The following is a 21,728-nucleotide window of genomic DNA, read 5'->3' on the forward strand; positions in this document are numbered from 1 at the left end:
CATAGAAATACATTAAAAGATTATGCACAATCAATGTGGGCAAGCATGCAAGCGCCTCTCAAGGTCCCTAAAATAAAGACACGATTAGTGTGCCAGAGCCCAGACTAACAGCAATGGATTTTTTCTCCTGTGCAAAAACAAATCTGCTGAGAAAAATCCCAGCTACTGAGATAATGTAGCAGCAGCAGCAGCAAAGGTTCCACTATAAATGGGGTGTCCTGGAATACAGCATGCATCAGGTGAGTTGTTCATTATATGAAGGAATTTTGTTGGGATGAAATCAGACACAAAGATCCAAGAGGACTAAGCTCCCTGCCGTCTCCTTGTGGAATCTGGAAGATGATTCTGCTCCTACAGATGCAGAAGAATACTTTTGTTTTCACATACACACACAATGTACACATGGAGCAAAACACTGGGTCTTCATCTGCTAAACTTTTCCAATATCATGCCCTTTCAGCACCGAACAGAAGACACAGAACTGTATTAGTCATTGGCACTTATTCAGTGGATGGAAAGTGTCCAAAAACACCAGAGAATGCAGAGTGCTTTGTTCCTTATTATTTTATTCATATTCCAAATTAGCTAGTTTAAGCCTTACTGTTCTCCAGCCAGGCTCATTGGAGGCTAGGAAGATTATTATCCACCTTCTAGATAAAACAGCAAATTATTAAAGAGTCAAAGAATAAGGACATTTTAACATTTTATTCCATAAATTGAAGATTGTATGACACAGGCATTTTTTATCTTAGTCTTCAGTCCTGATAGACCAAAACCCTCCTCATAGACACACATCCTCTGGCACACATGGACGTACGAGTTTATAAACAAAAGGAGGCCATTCGAGCCATCTGGATCATTTGGAAGATAGAAGCTAATGAGACAGGGGATCTCTCCAGCTATTTCTTGAAAGAAGTTGGGACATCAGTTTCAAAAACATCACGCTCAAGTTCAAGTTTATTTGTCATTCCAGCCATATACAAGTATATGGTGGAACAAAATGTCATTCCTCCTGGCCCTCGGTGCAAATACAGACAGGACACGGACACAGATATTGTAATAATAATAATTGCTTACACTTATATAGCGCTTTTCTGGACACCCCACTCAAAGAGCTTTACAGGTCATGGTTTCTCCCCACCACCACCACCAGTGTGCAGCCCCACCTGGATGATGCGACGGCAGCCATGGTGCGCCAGAACACTCACCACACATCAGCTATTAGAGAGCAGAGTAATGTAGCCAATTCATAGATGAGGATTAATTAGGAGGCCATGATTGGTAAGGGCCAATGGGAAATTTGGCCAGGACGCTGGGGTTAAACCCCTACTCTTTTTGTAGACAGGGTGCAGATAGTGCAAATTACTACTAAGAAAACTAATATTAATAAATAAGAAAACAGAGGGAGTGTACATGGGATATACAGTACACATAGTGCAATTTATGTTTTAAATGGCTGGGAAGCTTGTTACCTACTCCCACAACCCTTTGGATAAAGACTGTATGCTAACACACTCAGCAAAACACATAATGAATATACAAATTCACAACAATAGATACTTAAAATTAAGAGAAGACACATTTAGATTTGAAAACAGAAAGCTGATCTTTACACTAGGACACTGGTGTCTGTAACAAACTGCCCAGTCACTTATCAAAGTCATATTGATTAGATTATAGCACTGATTAGCTACTATCAGCCAGATTAGCAGGATGAGTTGAAAGTCCTCCTTTCCTGTACAATGTTTCTGATGCACTTTAATTGTCTTATTTGTTCATCTGAGAGGGCTCTGCAGTTTAAGAATCACATGATAAAACCATTTCTATAGGAACAATATGAAGGGTTCACAACAGTTTCAGCAATGGTCCATATAACCTCGCATTCAGTGCTCTGCACTCCAGTCTAGATGTCTGCACTATTAACAGATGAGCTTTTTAAAACTTGGTAATTAGTATCTGCACCACACTGGAAAACCTCACCTCGAAAAAAAAAAGCTCAAAGTTAAAAAATCCTGAAGAATTCCTTGTACAGCCAGTATCACTCCCAGAGCTACTGACGTTCTGCTATATAGAAAGATCTTAATAAAACCAGCAACAGGATTAGACACTGCTTGCTTGCTGCAGGCTAATCTCAGGTCATCATTCACCTGTGTGTCACTGAAAACCTCAGACCTGTCCTGTTTAGAACCTCTTTCATATTACAGGTTAGTGTTCTTGAATGCGCCTTCTGTTCTATTCAGTGAAACTTTATAATTTTGTCTATTTAGGTTGTTAAATACGCAAATACCGCAGGAGATCTACAAAACAACACAGAGAAACCACACACTGTGCATTTTATGTGCAGCTGGGTTGATCTCTTCCAGTCAGGCCATGTCATTTCTTCCCTCAGGCAACTAAGGATTGCTGTATTTTGCAGAACATAAAAAAGAGGTCTTCAAATATTATAGATTGAAAAAAATATTATATACAGGCATACTACTTTCAAAGATAAAAGTATCATTGTATCATTGAAAAGATACAAGTTCATCCAGCTCTTAGAGATACCTTTGTCAAATTTCCTCGAAATACTTTAGCATGATGGTTTCAATCAGAATGAACAATTACAAAGCATCAAGAAAAACAGAACTTAGACGATACCTTTTCAGTCTGATTTCTTAAACCCGAAAGTGTGCAACAGACCACACCTCCACTAAGAAAAAGCAACTGTCTTTCCCTGGCATTTTCCAAGTAGGCTTTATACAACACTTTTTAGAATTTAGCATCTCAGGGGTTTGTTATGTACAAAACAAATCAGGGAATCATAATTATTTTCCTTACATCTTTTTTCTAACTTCTTCCTCAAGTACAGGGTCATGGGGGAACCGGAGCCTATCCCAGCAAGCAACGGGTGCAAGGCAGGGTACACCCTGGACAGGACGGCAGTCCATCACAAGGCACACACAGTCACAAACACACACACACGTGCACACCAGGGACAATAACCTACCAGCATGTCTTTGGGCCGCAGGATGAAACCTTATGTCTTAAACATGTTAGTAAAGATATGAATTTTCTCATTTCTAGTGAGGAAGGGAGCTGCATGAGCAGCAGAAAGATAGCAGGACCTCATATTCTGGATTTGTTTTAGTCTTCCTTTACATGCTCTGTGCTAACTGTGCTCATTCATTTTTAGCAAACAGCTTTATGTTAATTACAGACATACATTTAATTATTGTATTTTATTGTACCATTTTGTAGTCACTTATAAACTTTTTAAAAATGAATACATACATTTCTCCAGCATTAGACACCACACGTATCTAGAACATATTTCCGATCTGATCTAGACTAGAGGCCAGGCAGCCATTAGTTTTCATATCTAGCGTATGACTGTCACCAGTGCTCCTAATGGGTTCTTCACTGTTACAATCTGCACATTCCCTGGACAACAGCAAGTACCTGTGAATGCAGCTTAAGCTGATGACACTTCAAGTAATTAATTGTTAATTACCTCTCCTGCTAATCAATCTGTTTTAAATAGGTTAGATTATGAATAGTCAGATCCGTTCCAAATCTGTTTAGAGCTAATGAAGATCAACGTCTTTTTAGAGTTTCCGGGATCAATTAAATTACACACCTAATCCATTTAAGACCAGGGGAGGGGCACTCTGGGTTAAATGAAGAGATTTGTGCTGTCAACTGACTGCTCTGTTACGGCAGACAGGTTAATGAGACAGGAACAGGGCAAAGAACATGCTCCTTCAAGTACTGTAATCATAACTGGAGTTGTAGACATGTGCATTCTGGGAACTTTCAATAATTATTTATTCTTTGTCAGTAGCTCCAAGGGCATCGAGAGGAAAAGCTTTTCCACACAATGGAGCCACAGAGAGTACCAAGGCATTGCAAAAGCTCCAGGGAAATCCACTGCAGGTGTACAGACAGCATGATCAATGTGAGTGGCAGCTCTCAATGCCAGTTCAATCTTCACTGTGCAAAGGCAAAGATAAATGCTATATTCCATGACAAGGTCTCAGCAGCCTGGCATCGGAGCAGACATGTCCCGAAAGCAACCCAGGACTGGGCTAGATAAACAGCGTCACTGCTAAAAAGACACCTCACAGGTACTCACTGCAGAAGAGATGTACATTCACTTCAGCAAGACAGGCTGTATAGTTCCCCTTTCAGATTATCTCCAAATCTTCTTAGAGATAATGAAGATCAATGTATTTTCAGTTCTGGCCCTGTGTCATTATGTGAATGTAGAGCATAACGGGAACAGAAAAACACCATGTTCAAAGTTTAAGGAATTCGTTCCAAGGGGACAGTGGATGGCCTGTAAAGTGAAATTAACAATGACTATAACTGGCAGTAAGCAGTACCACAGTAGACATTTTCTACAAGTTGTGATGCCGCAGGGGGCATGGACATCAGACAGGCAGTGATATAAGCACAGCCTGGCACACAGATACACCTGGAGACACTCAGTTTAGTGGAGTTAATTGAGCTATCAAAATTAATGGGAAAAATAATACAATAAACAGAAAGCTGAGCTCATATTTAAGCTCCCGACTGACTTAAAGTTCCCTATCTGAATACCATGGAGAGCTTTCTCGGAACAAACAATGTGTCTCAAAAACACATGGTTTTAAAGTTTCTGTTCTCCTGGGATTTTCCTATTATTCGTTTCTTGTTATCTGATTACAATCTGATTAGTAGGGCATAATTAATGATTTTAGAGTAAAACTGTGTTCCATTGCCGTTTCATTGTTATTTTTCCAGATTTCATGCAATATACTGTAAACACAAGGTACAAGCAGACGATAAAGACGGGTTCTAGATGAATTTAGCAAGCAGAGATGGGACGGGAGATGAAGGAAGGTTGGGAGAACACAAACAGAGACTCAGATGTCTGTGTGTCACCCAAGTGGATCTATTCTCTCTATTAGCAAGTGGGTACACACCGCGGATTGTCTCAAACGCTCAGGAAAGGTGCCTGATGCTGGCTGCAGCAAAGTGTGTTAAAGTGAGAACGAACTAAGAAGAAATACATACTCTCGAGGCAGAAGAGAAAGGACAGCAGCGCTGACAGAGATGGGAGACAGGGTAATGGCTTTGTTCTCTCTTCCAGTCTCAGGGATGGTCTTTGAGGAGCAGGCAGGAGGCCAGGACTTGACCTTATTAAATGGCTCCTGGTGACAGCTGCCTAGGCCCAGGCAGGTCTTCAAACACCGCCGTCTTTTAATTACCTCCCTAACGCCACAAATAATCCCACAATGCCGCTGTTATCATGTTAGCCGCGAGAAGGAGTGTCTCTTTCATCTCTATGAACAGGAACCCTGTGCTATCCCACATAAAACAACCCTGTCAGCAGGTGCTCAGCCTCTCGCGCGCTCTTGTGTCTTTTCATTGAAATCCTTCCAGCTTTGCACATGCATGTCTCTGCCTCGAAAAACTGCTCGGAAGCATGAAGAGCGGGTGTGCTTTCCAAGGGCTAGACCTAGGAAGCACTGCATTAGGAGTGACACTCACTGCAGATTTGGGCATTTTGAGAAGACCGTGCTTGTGTGAATCATTTGCAGTCCTGTCCCAAACCCCACAGTCAGAAAGAGTTCTAAGACAGATCCCAACAATCGGTTAATTTGGAGGACAAATGGAAGAAGAAATAGTCATATTGGAAGTTTAGCTTGGAGTTAGTGTTAGGCACTGGCCACCCACTGAAACTAAACAGGTGTGAGCCTGGCCAGCACCTGGATGGGAGATCTCCTGAGTCTCCTTATCTGGCAAGATAAGGTTGCTGCTGGAAGAGGTGTTAGTAGGACCGGTAGTAGGCCCTCACTGTGGGGTCGCTGGGGGTTTCTTATGCCTCAGTATAATGAAGGGGACACTAAACGGTAAAAGCGCCGTCCTTCAGGTGATGAGTAAAACCAAATTCCTGAGTCTCTGTGGCCATTAAAAATCCCAGGGCTCTTCTTGATGTTAGGTCTTGTGTTACCCTGGTGTCCTGGTCAAACTTCTGGCCTTTACCAATCCTGACCTCCTAATAATCCCCATCTGTGAATTGGCTTCATCACTCTGCTCTCCTCCCTCCCCACTGATAGCTGGTGTGTGGCGAGTATACTGTGAGCGCACTATGGCTGCCGTCACATAATCCAGGTGGTGCTGCACATTAGTGGTGGTGCAGGGGAGTCCCCATTACCTGTAAAGTGCTTTGACAGGATATTATTATTATTGTTGTTTTTTCAATCCAACAGGAGCAGAAACTGGCTTTTCTGAACTGAAAACACAGATATCAATGGCCATATTTAATAAAATCAACTAAAATACAGTCTTTTGTTCGTTTCCTGCAGTGATCCAGATGAATGGAGAGCGGATGCCTTATTTAAAGGGATCGGCGCCCTGAATCCCAGGGTGATCTTCTCTCTCAGTGCGTTTGTGAGCTGTGTCCTCCAACTACTACATCCTTGACGGGTGCCGCAGGGTGGGAAAGCAGGAGAAGGAACCTGGAAGGCTAATCCGGGCAAGGACAGATAAACTCAGGCGCATACATCGAGAGGCACCGGCAGGCTCCAGCTAATCCTGAGCAAGCCGTGAGCTGCACTCAGCCCTCAGCCACCCAAGAAGAGAATGCATGCGGCTCAGAGAAGAAATAAAGCCTTAACACAAACCCTCGCTGCACCAAACTCGAATGCTGGTCAAACAAGGGGTGTGAATTCCAAAATAGTTCATGTGGCAGAGAGGTAACAGGGACAACCCTTTTAAAGCGGCTCGAAAGCCAGGCTCGAACGGTTTGTCTGTGTCACGCAGCAGGTTCTGAAGCCTGTGCTGCTGCAGCCGAAGGCGGGAGAGCTTCGTCGTCTGTGTGCCGGAATTACGTGGCTTGCCGATTTCTCACGCAGAGCAGCTCTTCCAGGAGCCTCTTCTCTGTGTTACAGGCGGAGAGGCCCCGGTGCGCCGCTGCCGTGACGACGGCCCGGCGGAAGTGTGAGGTAACTGGGTCACACTTCCACCAGGCCGCTCCACCACCGGCCGAACTTCAAAACACTCCTCTTCGGTTTGAAACAAGGTCGCTGTCTGGCAGACCACATATTCAATAAAATCCATATCACAATCACTGGCATTTACCTAGAAAACGTTTCTAACAAACACAATGTGAGGGTAACAAGAAAGCACACAAAATAACAAATGTAAAGGAGCTTTTATGAGAGAGGTAAGCCTTCAGTTCGCCTCTGAAAATCGTTTGCTCATGGAATAGTTTTTTTTCAATTCACATTGAAATTTCCATGGTTCATCCGCTAACATCCCCCACCACTCTTCCAGCAACCTTGATGTAAATTTCAGGCTTGCTGTAAGAGCATCAGTGTCAGGGCAGGCCTAACATAAAAGGCCTCTGTTTTGTTCCCGGTACCTTATCACACACTTAATGCTATGCCAGAGATTCTGTCCATTGAATCACAATATGGTCCAGCAGGTTTCAGGTACAGCAGCTTAGAAACACATTTTAATAGGAAGGCCAAAAAAAGGGCTCAGTTACGAGGCTGTAAAAGGCAGACTGATGTGTTCTTTAAAGACTGGTGGTGTAACCTCAAGTGCTACCTGCATACTTCCATTCTCAAATGAGTCCTGTCCTTCTTTCATGGCTAGAAGGAATGAATGAACTGCTCTCCTCACTTCTTTTCACAGCAGCAGGTGAGATCCAGGGGTATCTGATGTAGGAACACCTCTCACAGAAGGTAACTGTGATCACCTGCAATCATTTAATGGCACAACACTGCACCCTACTACACTGTGGACCTAATGAAAGCCCAAGGCATTTCATACAGCATTTTCTTTTCTTTTCCATCAATATTTCAACGTCACATGTTTGTTTTAGGCTGGATTATGTTTGGGATTTTCCTGTAAATCAGTGAGTAACTGTGTTAAAAACCCTCAAGAGGGTAGGTTGAGAGGAGATATCAAACGATGGTCTTGAAAGATGCACCTCACATTTTGTCCAGGGCTGCAGGAGGAAGTTCTGAAAGCCAATGTGTAAGCAGTGCTTCTGGGGTTGGAAATCCCTGCCTTGTGAAAGAACCAAATTGTGTTGTCAGAGGTGGGACTGCCGAGATTCTCGCTCTGTCAGCTTGATCGGTATTTCAAAAGATGGTGAAGAGGGCCCTAGCAACAAGGAAGAGCAGACACAGGCACACAGGAGTGCATTTTCAACACATTCCCTTCCACCGAAAGATGAAGGGTGGTCATGTACCGGAAATAATCCCTTTTCCTTCCAAGGTCTGAGTGCTTCACCAGGAAGGATGAGACACAGAATAACTGGAAGGGGTGAACGGAAAAGTATAAAAAACTATTCACAGCACTTGTTTGGGATTGTTAATCGGATGCTCAGCTCTTACTAGACAATCTGCCAGACACAAAGGTGTCTGGGCCTTAAACCCAGGGGGAACACTGCCTGAACCGCCCAGCTCTCTAGCCGTAATGAGGCAAATAAGAGGCAGCTGTCTTTTCTAACAAGCACTGTTTTTTTAATGAGCTTGCAGGTTGCCATTGCTCTTGCTAGGTCGCCATTGCAGGTTTTATTTCCAGACGTCTTCGTGTAACAATTACACACAATTATACGTTTTGCAGGCTAACACCATGTGACGTGAGCAAACACAACCAGGCCACCACTGACGTGCCGTATTTCATGCGGTGTGGGACTGCTCCTGAGTGGCTCAACATGAAAGGTGCCTGCTGTGTGGGTATGAACCTGGGCTCCCTCATTTACTGACTGGGAGCAGGACGGCTCAGATGGTGCAGTGCCACTGGCTCAGCAGGAGGAAGGACTGGGACTGGCCACCCAGGGCTCTCATGTGAGGTCGCAGGGCCGAGGCTCACTGTGATGTCCTGGACATGTCTGGGTGGGAGGGGTCACTGCAGTCACTCTGCACCTCCTCAGCCTTCCCATGCAGGGACAGGGATCATCGCCGTGAGGTACAGACACTTGGCACTTCCAAATTGGATGAGAAAAAATCAGACAGATAAAGGCTGCATGGTCTTTGGAGAGGCAGCAGTGACAATACTTTACCCCTCCCCCTCAGCCAAAAAACACTACTAGACCTCTTGCCAGGTAAGTCCAGCTGATGGCTAATGAGGAGTGAAAAACATTTAAGGACAAGTGTCAGTAAGGCTACGAGCCTGCCACATGGAACTCCATGACACCCCTGTGCTAGCCATCTACAACCTGAGACTAGTGACAAACAAGAGGAGACCCATCTGACTATCAAATGGGCAAAAAGTTCCTCATCCTGCCATTTCCTGAAAGAAGCGGGGGTACTGGGTGTCTGGGTAGCTTATTACATTTCTTGCAATTCTTCGAGTAAAGAAAAATTTTAAATATTCTTCCACATAGTGGCCACTATGTCCTTCCATAGGCAGAGCACCTAGTCCCCACCAAACAGCAATGATGCGAACAGCACAGAGGAACACAGGTCTCCGAACAGTCCCTGAGACAGTGTCTTGCTCTTTTTTTTCAGGTCACACAACGAACTTTCCCTTCCCCCAAGTTCAGGACTTACACAGAGGAAATGAAGAGTCCTCTTCACCCCACTGCCCTCAGGCAAGAGATATAAGAGCATACAGACACTGACCACTAGATTCCTCAATAGCTTCTATCCACGAGCAGTGAGATTGGTGAACACATTTAGCCATGCCCCTCAGACCACACCTACACCATCACCATCTACCTCATTATGATTTCTTATTTATGGCACATCCCCAGTCATTGTTTACACGTCTGTATTGTTTACATTCAAACTGTCTACTTGTTTACTTGCACATTGTCTATTGTTTGTGTGTATATTGTCTTGATGCACTGTTTGCACTTTGTCTTGTTTTTTACACTTGTTTTAAAATCGAGAGACTTTCTGTAAGTAAGAATTCCATTGTACCAGTACATGTACCGGCTACATATGGCAATAAAGTTCAAGTTCCAGGTACCCCGTCTCTGCTCTTACCTGGCAGGACCGGAACTGGTTGACGAGCAAGGTGCACCTCTGTGGGTCCTTCCTGCCGTCCAGACTGTCCAGCTCCGTGGCCACCTGGTTGAGCTCCTCATCGGCGTAGTAGAACTGAGCCAGGAGCTGGGGGTCCGTCCTCTGAAAGAGAGAGGGGAAACAGCCGCCGTGAGACTGATGCCAACACAACACACGCCGCCTGCCGAAGAGGATGGATGCCCGTCTTCCCTTGAATAAGCGACTGCGTTATATCTACTGGTTCAGACTTCAGCAGATTCAACATGCTGTACAAATGCTCCCCGTGTCTAACCACTGAGTCCTGCTCCAGAAAAAAACAAATAAGTCACAATTATCCTACTTTCTCCACGTGGCACATGCAGTGCTCCCACAACTACAGGATTCAGTTCTCTCTCCTCAGATGTTTTACAGGTAGATAATATTTCTTGCACAACAGGTGCAGGGCATTTGGAGGCACACATTGAAGAAGCATCATGCCACTGTGAGGGTGGCTGTTTTGAGAAACTACCACTTTCCATGGGGGCTCTGTGGAGAGGTGGTTAAGGCTCCAGACACAGAAGCAGAAGGTTCAGGCTCTCAGGGTTTTATATACTTCGATCAATCCTTCTCTCAATCTCCTTTGCTCTAGACTGAAAAATCTGTCTGCATAGCACAATCCCGTGAGACCCGGACTCATTCTTGTAGCTCTTCCTGAGCCATTTCTAAGGGTCAAACACAATCAACACTGTGATCTACATTAAAAACTGAACACAATATTTTAAAAGAGTTCTTATGAAGGACAATCCTGGATTTAAATTCCATTGCAGATTTTATTTCCAGACGTCTTTGTGTAACAATTACACACAATTTTACGTTTTGCATCCCCCAGAATCCTGGTTGCTGTTTTATTGCTTCTTTGAAGAATCTACACAGACACCCAGCTCCCTGTTATGCGTATCTTCCCGCAGCTCTGAAACACCCATGTAATCCGTACAGTGTGTGTTCCTACCACTGGTGTGGTAGCATGTTTCATGTAACATGATTACATGTTTCCCTTTTCTTGTCTGTTTCTCAGTTCTCCAGCCATGTGCACACATTACTTTGGATTATTAGTACTGTGGGAATCAGACCTTTAATAAGGGCTTTATCAAAAGCTTTCTGGAAAGTGTATCATGTCATGGGTGGGCAGCTCATTCTATACACCCACAACCCTTTGCATCAGGAAGTGCCTCCTGTTCCCAGAACATTTTTATGTAGCCTGTAGAACAGCCACTTCCTTCTGACTTGTTCTTTAATATTTGTATTAAATATTATACATAATATATAACCAATATATAACCGTCCATCCATTTTCTAAGTGCTTCTTCCATCTCAGGATAGAGCCGACCTTATCCATACCTATAAACTTGAGGTATTACTGTGATCCCAATTCCCACCAGAACTAGCCTGTCATAGTGTAGTATAATCAAAATATACAAGTGTATAATGTTTTATACTGTAGTATATAAAAATTATACTGTTGCAATAAAAATATAAAAAAAGAATAAGGCTGCTGCAAGCTCCCTGCAACCTTTCAAGACTTGGGATCCTGTAGAATGCTGTATACAGGTAGATGCAATTTACTGTTATTAAATATCAAAATCAACTGCTGTTTGAATTCCCCAGATGTAAGGCTCCATGTGCACAGCTACAATACAGCACTCTTGGTCATTTCAGCACAAAGCATTTCAGTCCGTGGCCAGACGAGCTGTCGTGCCTGCTGGGAGGAGTGGCGCTTAAAGAGCGCGTGGCACTGGGGCCCCGCTTCAGAGACACGAGCTCCACTGGGTTTACTGCCAGACGACCGGACCGGGTGAAGTCAGCCCTCAGCCAGTGAAAGACAAAACACCTAATGAGGCAATCCTGAGATCGTTAGCACCTCCTGTGAGGTCTGCGATCAGAGAGCGTTTCGTCTGGCTGAGGAGGCTTTGGGCGCCATTAGCTCGCCTCTAGTCCGGGGGCCGTGAGCTGCAGGTGGAATGTGATGTTTCTCCACATGTTACACACACGTGACAGAACAGGGTCACGTCAATAACTCAGGAGCCCTCTGTAGCCGCCGGGCAGGGGCAGGGCCTGGGGAGACGCTGCCCAGGCCAAGGGACAGCAGTCAGTCACTCCCCATACTGCTGCAGAGAACGTGTCTACCTGGGGCTACAGAAACCACCCACAAGGGGAACAGGCTTAACATTCCAACAAACTCAGAAAAAAGGCTTAAGAAATGATATTTACAATTCGGACTATATATAACATACAGCAATACAAGTCTGTTTCCAGCTGGAGTTATTCTCAATGTGCTACTGCAATCGCATACATGTATAAATACAATGGTACACATCCCTCACACATCAGCTTTCAAAGCTTTCTCCCCCAGTATGAACTGCAGGTTTTCAAAAACCTCTGTGGGTGAAAAATGTTACTTTAACTTCTCTATTTTCAGGCCTATGGCAACTTGGGTCTGCACCTTTAAAATCCCTTATAAATTCCCTAACCTGAGACAAAATAACCCTCTGGAAAAGGGGAAAGACCTTTGAGCCTCCTTCATTCTTCCAGTCTGCTGCATCCTGCCCAAAAACTGACCAATTGTTCCTGAAAGACCGTGTGAACTACACAATGAAAACATGTTTTTCTCCGGTGTTTGTTACAGTTCCAGCTGCCGATTGTGTTCCTTGTGCTCACTGCTGTTCTGCAATGACAGTGTCTGTGAAGCTGGTGCACCTCAGCTGGTTTAATATGAGGGAAATATTTCTTTTTTTTATTTTATTGCTGCTGCTTATCCGTTTGCTTCCAGTCCTTGCTGCTGTATGTCTCCTGGCCCCTGTTCCTTTGATTGATTTCATTATTATGGTGAGCAGAAAACCCCCACCACATCCACCAGGGTTTCCTTCCACCCGGGAAGAGAGCAATAAAAGAACAGCCAGAGGGCAGGAATGAGGCTGCGCTTCTTCCGAGGAGCAGCAGGGGGGGTCTCAGAGACGACTCTCTCCCCAGGAGCAGAGTGGGGTGGCAGCAGGCAAGGGGGTGCTGAAGGTACCCATATTGACATCTTATGTTTACATCATTTGTATTTTCTAGACAATGGTGGGAAGCAATAAAAAAGCAGATAAAACATTTAGATACGTATAGTTGAAAGCACATGACTGTGGCCTCATTTAGAACACTGTGTGCAATTTTGATCAGCACATTATAGAAAAGATACTGCTGCTCTGGAATCAGTCCAGAGATGAGCAACCAGATATAGTCTAGTGCGTAGGGGCATGTCTTCACCAAGAGGCAGAAGGCACTGAACCTTTTCAGTCTTGAGCAGCGCCGATCGCTGGAGGACCGATACAAACATCCCAAACCTCAAAGGCACTGACAGAGTCCACCCAGCTGATCTCTTCAGAACGAACAGGGGACACGAGAGGAAACCTGTGGAGGAGCTCTTCAAAGTGAAGACAGGTGGCTGGCACTTCCTGACGCAAAGGGCTGCGAGAGTGCGGAACAGCTGAGAGACGAGATGAGGCGAGATGAGAAATCTACCCAGCCGTGTTGTTTGAGCCTGTAGCATGTCTTTTTTCAAGAAGCGGCTGGATGAAATCCTTGGATCAGTCCACAAGTACCCACCGGAGGTGAATGGCCTCTTCTCATTTGCCCAGTTCTTATGTTCTCATGTGATGTGTGGCAGAAGTCTTTGCCTGGAGGCACCTCTCTGTCTGCTTCAGAGCTGGCCAAAACACTTCAACACTGTCAGTTCCATGGGGGGTTATCAGAGGTCAATTATAAAGATCAACACATAGCAATTCCATTTAAATCCAATTACTTGGTACTGGAATCACACAAATAAAAACCTCAAAATATTTAACCTAATGCAAAAATAAGAAGGCCTGTCTTTGAAAGCAATGCACTGATGACACTGAAGAAACCCCACATAAGACTGCCTAAACCCAACACAGCACAGCTGAAAGCACCCAGTCTGCTCTGGCAAAAAACAGCACATTTCAGTCCCACATCACTCAATGCAGAGCAGTCAGGGAGGGACCCAATTAGATGAGCAGGGCTCTGTACCACAGCTCAGAGGTGACAGAACTCAATAGCAACTGACAGCTTCATTGCACAAGGAGCAATGGGTTGATATATCAATTCATCTCCATTTCACAGTGAGCCCTTACTCAATTATGAACAATATAAACGTGCATTTCTTTGTTATTTTTATCATTGTTCTTGATGGCTCTCCTCACTGTTTAGCCAGCTACTTGCTTTTGAACCTTCAGACACAGTTGTGTTCAATTAATGTCCATAAAGCATAAACTAATATAGTTGTCACCTGAAGTCTTAGTACAGCAGAGCAATCTAAAAAAAGCATAGAAAAACTGTCATTCCCTGCATCCTAGCTTTTTTAAAAAAACCTACTCATTCCAGCTCAGAGATGAGATGAGAGTGTGAAAAGGCTCTGTTCACAGATCTCTTTATATTCAGTAAAGCAAAGCTCTCAGGAGACAACCACTCGGCGCTAACAGCACACACAGAGGTGCTGCGCCATTTCATGAAAAGCTGGCTCTCAGCACGAGCAGGCAAACACCTTGTGATTTCAGATTAGAGACATCCTCCCTTCAGGTGAGAAACGTGATCAGCATTGTGGAAAACTGGAAGAGAACAAGGAACAGTGCTCTTACTGGTTATGTCCTCCCTGATGTGCTGGATCTTGTCCTCCACAGTAGACTGGCTTTCTCCCAGTCTAAGGCCACTTGGTCTTAACGTTCCCATCTGCCATTCTTACAATAAGCGCCTGGACCAATAAACACCTGGACTCATCCCTTACTTAGCACACCCCTCAGAGAGAGGCCAAGGCTCTGTTTAGTTTCTGTAAAGAGGCGACACTGTAGAAAGTGAACACGCAGTGCTTGACTAATGGTTCACCCCTGCCTTGCCTTGTGATTCTGAGAAGGACCTGAAACTCATCAGAAGACGCTTTTCAAAAGCAGCTGCAGGTCCTAGCAGATGGTCACTGGAATCACCAGGATCCTGCTAATTACAAGTCAGTGTGATGCTCTGACCTCTTTTGTCGCTGGTCTTCCCTGAAAGGAATTAAGGAGCCCCTTGCTCTGAAGTAGCCAAACTTGTACTATAGACAAGGCACAGCAGCATGTGCTAGACTGGAATATCAGAAAAAGACCACTGTCAGCTCATTCCATGTCCTGAAACTACAAGCTCCACAACTCCTGTTCCACTCAGTCCCTGTGTGGCAAAGCACTTGAGGGCCACTGGCTGGTGAAAAAGATTCTAAATCTGAATCTTGTTTCCTATCCTCACGGGTGCAGTCTCAAGCTCAGCTAGGACCAGCAAAGCTGTTTCTGAGACACACCAACTGCCCGGGAGAATAATGACATCTTCCCACCTCTACCCTCGTCCAGAGAGCCTGGGGTATTAAGAACCCAGAGTGGCATATTGTCCCCATGGGGTTACCCTTCCTTAAAGGTGATCTCCAAAATTGTGGGTAAGATTCTCAGTTTCCCTTCATCAACAGACAGCCCTGATGCACAGACATCACCCAAACCTTTTCCTTGTTCGTACTGAGCGTCCAGTGAACAGTCCTTTCCCTTCTCTCGACGCCTGTTTCTCTGTCCTGAAACCACCCAGCACTCCTGGGAAAACATGGTCTTATCACTGTGATTAGAGATGGCAGGTTTCGATGTTTATTTCCACCAAAACCACTCACTTAAAAATCTCTGGTGCCAACAAAACAAATCAATTAATCATGAAATTGGCTTGGAATAAAGCTCATTCCATTGCACTGAGGGACACGTTTATTGCTCTGAGTCACTGGACTGCAATTTGGACAGTTATTTATAATTCTAGCTATTCCTAGCCTTTTCTAAATTGCTATTATTTAACAAGTTTAAAAAATAAACTTTTAAGAGATCTTGACCTCTCACGTGATTTTCATTTTCCTGAATTAAGCAGTGCATAGTTTTCTTTACCGAAGACAAGCCTAGGCATATATCTATAGCTGTAATTTGTACAAAGAAATGATGTACTTAATCACGATTGCTGATTTGTTTAGTGGATGGCCTTACTCAGAGTGACGTCCAATAAGTATTAGCTTGCATTAAACGTAGTTGTGCTAATTACAGCTTTAGAAGCAGACGTTAGATATTAAGGGCATAAGCTGTAATCCCTTGTTATTATTTAGTGACTACAGGGAAATCAATTCACTGCCACCAACACTTTGTAATATGTATCTTAGAACTGATCAAGCAATCTGTGGAAATCGAACCTGCTCACTTCCAGAAGGCTTACTGCACATCAGGAGCAGGGGCTGATCCCGCCATGAGCAGCAAGAACAGGGTCTCACTGCTCAGTGCAGAATTAGCCCCGTCTGGCCCTTCGCTGCTCATGCTCTGACGCGGCGCTCCCCCTCGCCTCTTCATTCGAGATGAAGTATCGGGGTGAAACTCTAAACCAAGGGTCTGCGCTGAGGATGTGAAACTGTGCTAGGATGAGCTTCGCCACCAGCCCTGAGGCCCCCAGATCTCCGATGATGGGAAGCAAGGTTTGGCCTGTTCAGCACCAGGCTGAGAGACCACTGACGAAGATGGCGTTGCGGCTGTAAGTGCTCTTGGGTAGTGGGCGCTTTTCCCAGAATATCTGAAAGTTATTCTTTCAGCCCCTCCTGTAAGTTATGAGAGTGGGATCCATCCATGATTTTTCTGTTTTATCCAATACAGGGTTGCAGGAGAGCCGAGGCTATCCTGGAAAGAATGGGGCACAAAAATTTGATTGGGGGGGGGGGCACACCAGTGCACTGCAGGGCACACACAGACACACACACTCACACACTCACACCAGGGCCAAGTTTCCCAGAAGTCAGTTGACCTACCAGCGGTTATAGTTTAGAAACTGTGGGCAATACAAGTACAAGCCATGCAGTAATTCAGTCAGCAAACATCTCCATCGGTCCCCTGCCCAGCTCTCCTTCCATAGTCTGGTACAGTCTGGCTCACAGTCCTCTCTGCTGTGAGAGCCAGGGCTCACAATCACTGCTGCAGGAAGTCTGATGGCAGTATTTAGGGCTGCTTTTCCCTTGACCATTCTGTCATTCAGCCAGGCAGGTCATATGGCTGCTGCAAGCATTTATAGGAAACTTGAGACAATCAGATTCCAGTCAAGAGTCTCCTTAGCCTTACATTTCCTCCAACATGCCCTCACGCAGTCCCAGTTAATAACTGCTTGCATGGTGGCTAAACGCATCTTAACGCTTTTCTCCTCTCTGCTTCTGCACATTAGTGGGAGTAATGTGCCCTGAAACTGGAAACTGGCAGCGCTGGAGAAGGAGAGGTTTCTGGGAAGAATTCACACTTTACACTCTCTGGGAAGAGCTTCACAGAGATACAAAAGCATTTTCGGCTCCTCCTAATTGATCATTGATAGCGATGAAAAAAAGAAGTAATGGAAGATTAGAGATTAAAACTGAACCACTCCTTCCATCTAAAAAGCAGATGTGTGGCAGCCTCATAAGAGCACAAGAAAGGTTACAGATTACAGGAGGAAGTTGGGAGGTAGCAGCAGGCAAACTTCTACACGTGTTTACATTAAACGTCATCTGCCAGTCTTACATTTTATCTCAATCTTTTTGAATTTCCTTTGCTCCCTCTGTAGTGTTCTCTAATCCTCAGGATTTGGAATAATGTGCAAACTTGCCTAGTGCACTAACAACAAAATAATCCCAGCTACGGACATGAATTCGGAAGGGCAGAGCCCTCAGAACAGGCCCCTGCGGCACGTGCCTCAGCTGCGGGGCTTGGACAGCGTGATGCCGGAGGAAAATAAAAGGCACGTGGTGTTACTGAGGAGGTGGCTAAGATGAGGTCACACACCCCTGGTGTCTTCTAACGGAAGCAGTATTTCTGACAACACAAAGAAAAGGACCTTATCCCCTTTATCCCTTTTACCACCCTGTCACATTCCTGCACACCCATTTGCTAATAATGCCAAAAAAATCCCATATCCAGGGAAAAGCGTTTCAGACAGTGCTTACAGACACTCCAGGAAAAGACACTCTGTGGTTATAAGGATGGTGCCAAGAAGGACAACAATCTACTACAGTTTAATTTCCTGTCATACAGGCCTTAAATACAGGAAAGACACAGAGTACTCTACATACCAGTCAAAACTCTTCAATATCCGACAGCCAGTATTAATGCACACAGAGGCACAAGTTCTTCTGCAGAGTTCTGTATAGAAAAGAAATGCATGCGTCTGATCTATATATAAGCAATAAAGAAAGAGAAAAAACTGTTGCATAGCTCAGTTGCGTAGCAACTGCTTCATCTATTGACGTTTTCTCCAGGCATTGTTAAAGTGACAAAGTCTAAATCACTTGGAGACGTCTTCTTTGTGATCGGCATTCATAGAGCAGTCATTGTACGTACAGCAAAGCACTGAGGGTGGCTTTGTGTATCGTTATTGTTATTGTCATAGAGTCACAAAGACAAGGGTTTTGGAGCAGTGTTTAGGGTTATGAGTTAGACTCATAACTATAAGTTTGCAGGTTCCCAGATGAGACACTGCTATTGGACAGTTGAGCAAAGCACTTTTTTTGCAGTAAAATACCCAGCTGAGCATAAAGGGACGCCAAAGGTAAGTTGCTTTGGATAAAAACAGCAAGTAGATGACAACGAGATGCAATAAAACGAATGAAATACTTAACTGCAAGTCAGGTAGACCTATACCACATATGGTTCTGTACCAATCAACCAGAAAACACAAGACATAGAAACCAGTCAGCTCAAAAGGCTGCCTGTTGCTAGGGCATTGCTGCTAACTCATTGTGTCAGCGGAACCGAGGGGCCGAAGTATTCCGCAACATCAGAGTGTTACGGGAAAGCTCAGGAGCACCCCATGCAGACTAGTGGGGAGCAACCGTGGGCAACATAGGCCGGCAGATATTTAATCACTGACAATAAAAGTGCACCACTGAATAAAACTGAGAGTTAAACTGAATATGACTTCATTATTCCTATTTCAAAGCAAATTGTACTTTTACTGATGTTTACTGTGAATTATTCGTATTGCCACAGACCAGATTTCAAGGTCTAGATTCTGTAGTATCCAGCATTCCTAATTAGAGACCACCAATCAGCATTATTAAAGGGGGAAAAAAGACACACCTGTCACGATATTAGTTCCCCCTCCTTAAGGGTGCTCCAGCCCTTTTACTTAAGACTTTATTCTCTGCACCTGTTCCCTATTCCCAGCCCACCTTAAAAGCCAGGCGCTGACGCTCATCCGGGCTCTGCATCTGATTTCCATATCGTGCGAGTCCGGGACCTGGAAGCGCCTGGTCCCGTTAAGGTTTTAACCTCTGTTCCCGTTCCTGTTCCCCGTCCGCCGGTTCTGACCCGGCCTTCGTGGTTTTTAATTCTTTGTTCTGATGGATCTCCTGGTTTTGGACTTACCCTTGTGTTTTGGATATTCCCTAAGGACTTCTCTTTTGGATTGTTCGCCTCGGCCACACCTCCCCCGTGCACCAGCGCACCTTGGACACGCCCCCCTGTCTTCAGCCCCATTTTCCTGCATGACATTTCCCCAGTGTTTCCCCACTCCGTCGGATTGTGTCGTCCGCATAGGGTCTGGAAAGAACTGTTCGTTACAACACCTGTCTCTCCTAATCACAAAAAGAAGCAACTTCCAGAACAGAACTATCTGGACTCTCCCATGACAACCAAAGGGAGTGTTTCCAAAAGGTAAAACTGTCGGGACCAGCATGCTACAATCAGCTGAGGTGGGTCCATGAGCTGCATTCTTTCTCAGCATGCAAAAGTCACACCTGAATCCAGCAATCTGGGACCTTATGATGTCGTGATGTCTTGATCGGGAAACCAAGAGATGCCGGAGACATGCTGAGCTCTTCACAGGAGCGCCGCTGGAATTTCACACGGGAATATCACTCTCACGTCTGTCTCCTGCAGCTACTACATGGCCCATCTAAACTAAAACATACAGCTTGGAGACTTGGATTATTAAGGAGCACAAAGTCATAATGTTCTGCTCTTACTATCATAGCTCTGCCAGCCACCAAACTCGTCAGTATTGAATTTTTTCGGTGTTTAGGTTAATATGGAGTCTGGAACAAGCTACCCAGCCATGGAAGTTACGTTGATACGCTGGCTTCACCCAAGGAACGTCTGGATTACATCCTCGGATCAATTAACTACTAACGAGCAAACTGGCTTGATTTGGTCGGCTGAATGGCCTCTTCTCATGTGTAACCTTTCTTATGTTCTTGGCCTCCCTTCAGGTGCACCACAAAGTCAAACAGAAATCAGTGATCTCCCTAAAACACCTTCTGCTGCAAAGACAGAGAGCCGACAGTTTATAAACTTATCTAGCGGAGTTCCTAACATGGTCAGAAAGACAAAGCTAAATGAACTCAAGATCTTGTGTTATTCTTCTTTTGCCTGCAGTAAGAAGAGCCGCTATGCAGTTGGCAGAATAAAAAACAGCATCACTGTACGCTCTGTGTTTAAACACTCAGTCATTGTTCTACACTGTGTAGTAACCTCCCAGAGACTGGTGTGTAGCACTGCATCTGGGTACAAGTGGCCTTAACAAAGAGTGCTTCAGTGTGCCCAAGTCACACAAAATCCACAGCAAGGAAAACAACATGTCTCTGTATGATGTAGCCAAATGGGCCTGATCAGCTCAGTATATCCCCTGGCCTTGCTGACTTCCAGCCCCTCTGCGGTGGGATGATTGATGGTCACACATTGCAGAGCTATGATCTCACCGAGCCCAGGGACACCCGCCTGCACTGTGGGCAAAGACAAGAGGGCAAGACACTTGCCAGCCTACAGGCCAGAGGAAACATTAAAACCGGGGAAGTGACTTCACCAGGCTTCCCAGGGCATGTGTTAGGGACACATTCTTCAAAAGGAATGACATTGAGGAGGTCACAGGCAGAAAAGGAGACATAGAATTGCCACCAAACTGCATTCCACAGTTAGTAGTGAGGCCAAAGGAATCCAGTGTACTGTATCAGAGGGAATTATGCACTGAAACCACTGGCCCTGAATACCACTCTAGCAGCCAGGATGGGTCTGTATCCCACCCTTGCTTCCAAGCTTTAGCGTAATCTAAGGAGCTAACATTCTAGGTATGTGCATAAAAAGGAGTTTTAAAAAACTGCTTAGCACTGAAGCTGAAAATTGAAAGGCATCCTGCTACGTCCTAGCACGTAATCAATTCCTAGCTTAGCATTTTTTTCGTTGTTGTGTTTTTAACTGTTGCGTGCATCGAGGCCAGGGGTGATCGGGAACAGCTGTGGATGCATGATTAAAGATGAATTTGATGTCAACGGAACAGCCGAAAAAAACAAATTGCATAAAAATGAAAAAAAAAAACACAACCTCAAGGACTCCCCAAATCACCGTGCAGTATTAAAGAGTGCAGTCAACGTAAAAACATAAGTCCGCCTTAAGATTTGACCCAAAGAGATTAATTTGCAGAGTGAGGCAATGGGTGAACTTCACTCCGACGTGCAGCACTAAAGCTCTGGGTGTGACAGTGGCCCAGCCTCCACGGTGAAGCCATCTACCCAGGGCTGTGTGAACTGGCTCTGGGACAGTTTATCACGCGCAAAATTAACGGAGGCCGGAAACTAAGTGGGCACAGAGAGATCGACCCCGGCATCACCCTGCAGAGGGCCCTGTCATTTTAAAATGAGCAGTCTTGGAAGAAAGATGACAC

The 21,728-nt window shown here is 44.9% G+C and overlaps 1 protein-coding gene across 3 annotated transcripts in view; it reads right to left on the bottom strand.

Annotated features, from left to right (window-relative positions):
* zfyve28 (zinc finger, FYVE domain containing 28) overlaps nucleotides 1-21,728 on the bottom strand; it is a 162,495-nt gene that overhangs the window by 45,313 nt on the left and 95,454 nt on the right. For all 3 annotated transcript variants that reach the window (XM_088638106.1, XM_088638097.1, XM_088638089.1), the window contains exon 2: nucleotides 9,969-10,109. In XM_088638106.1, coding sequence (XP_088494232.1) covers nucleotides 9,969-10,109 — 141 coding nt within the window. The remainder of the gene's footprint in view (nucleotides 1-9,968; nucleotides 10,110-21,728) is intronic.

Source organism: Lepisosteus platostomus, chromosome 1 (assembly GCF_059453375.1).
Source record: "Lepisosteus platostomus isolate fLepPlt1 chromosome 1, fLepPlt1.hap1, whole genome shotgun sequence".
Taxonomy (NCBI): Eukaryota; Metazoa; Chordata; class Actinopteri; order Semionotiformes; family Lepisosteidae; genus Lepisosteus; species Lepisosteus platostomus.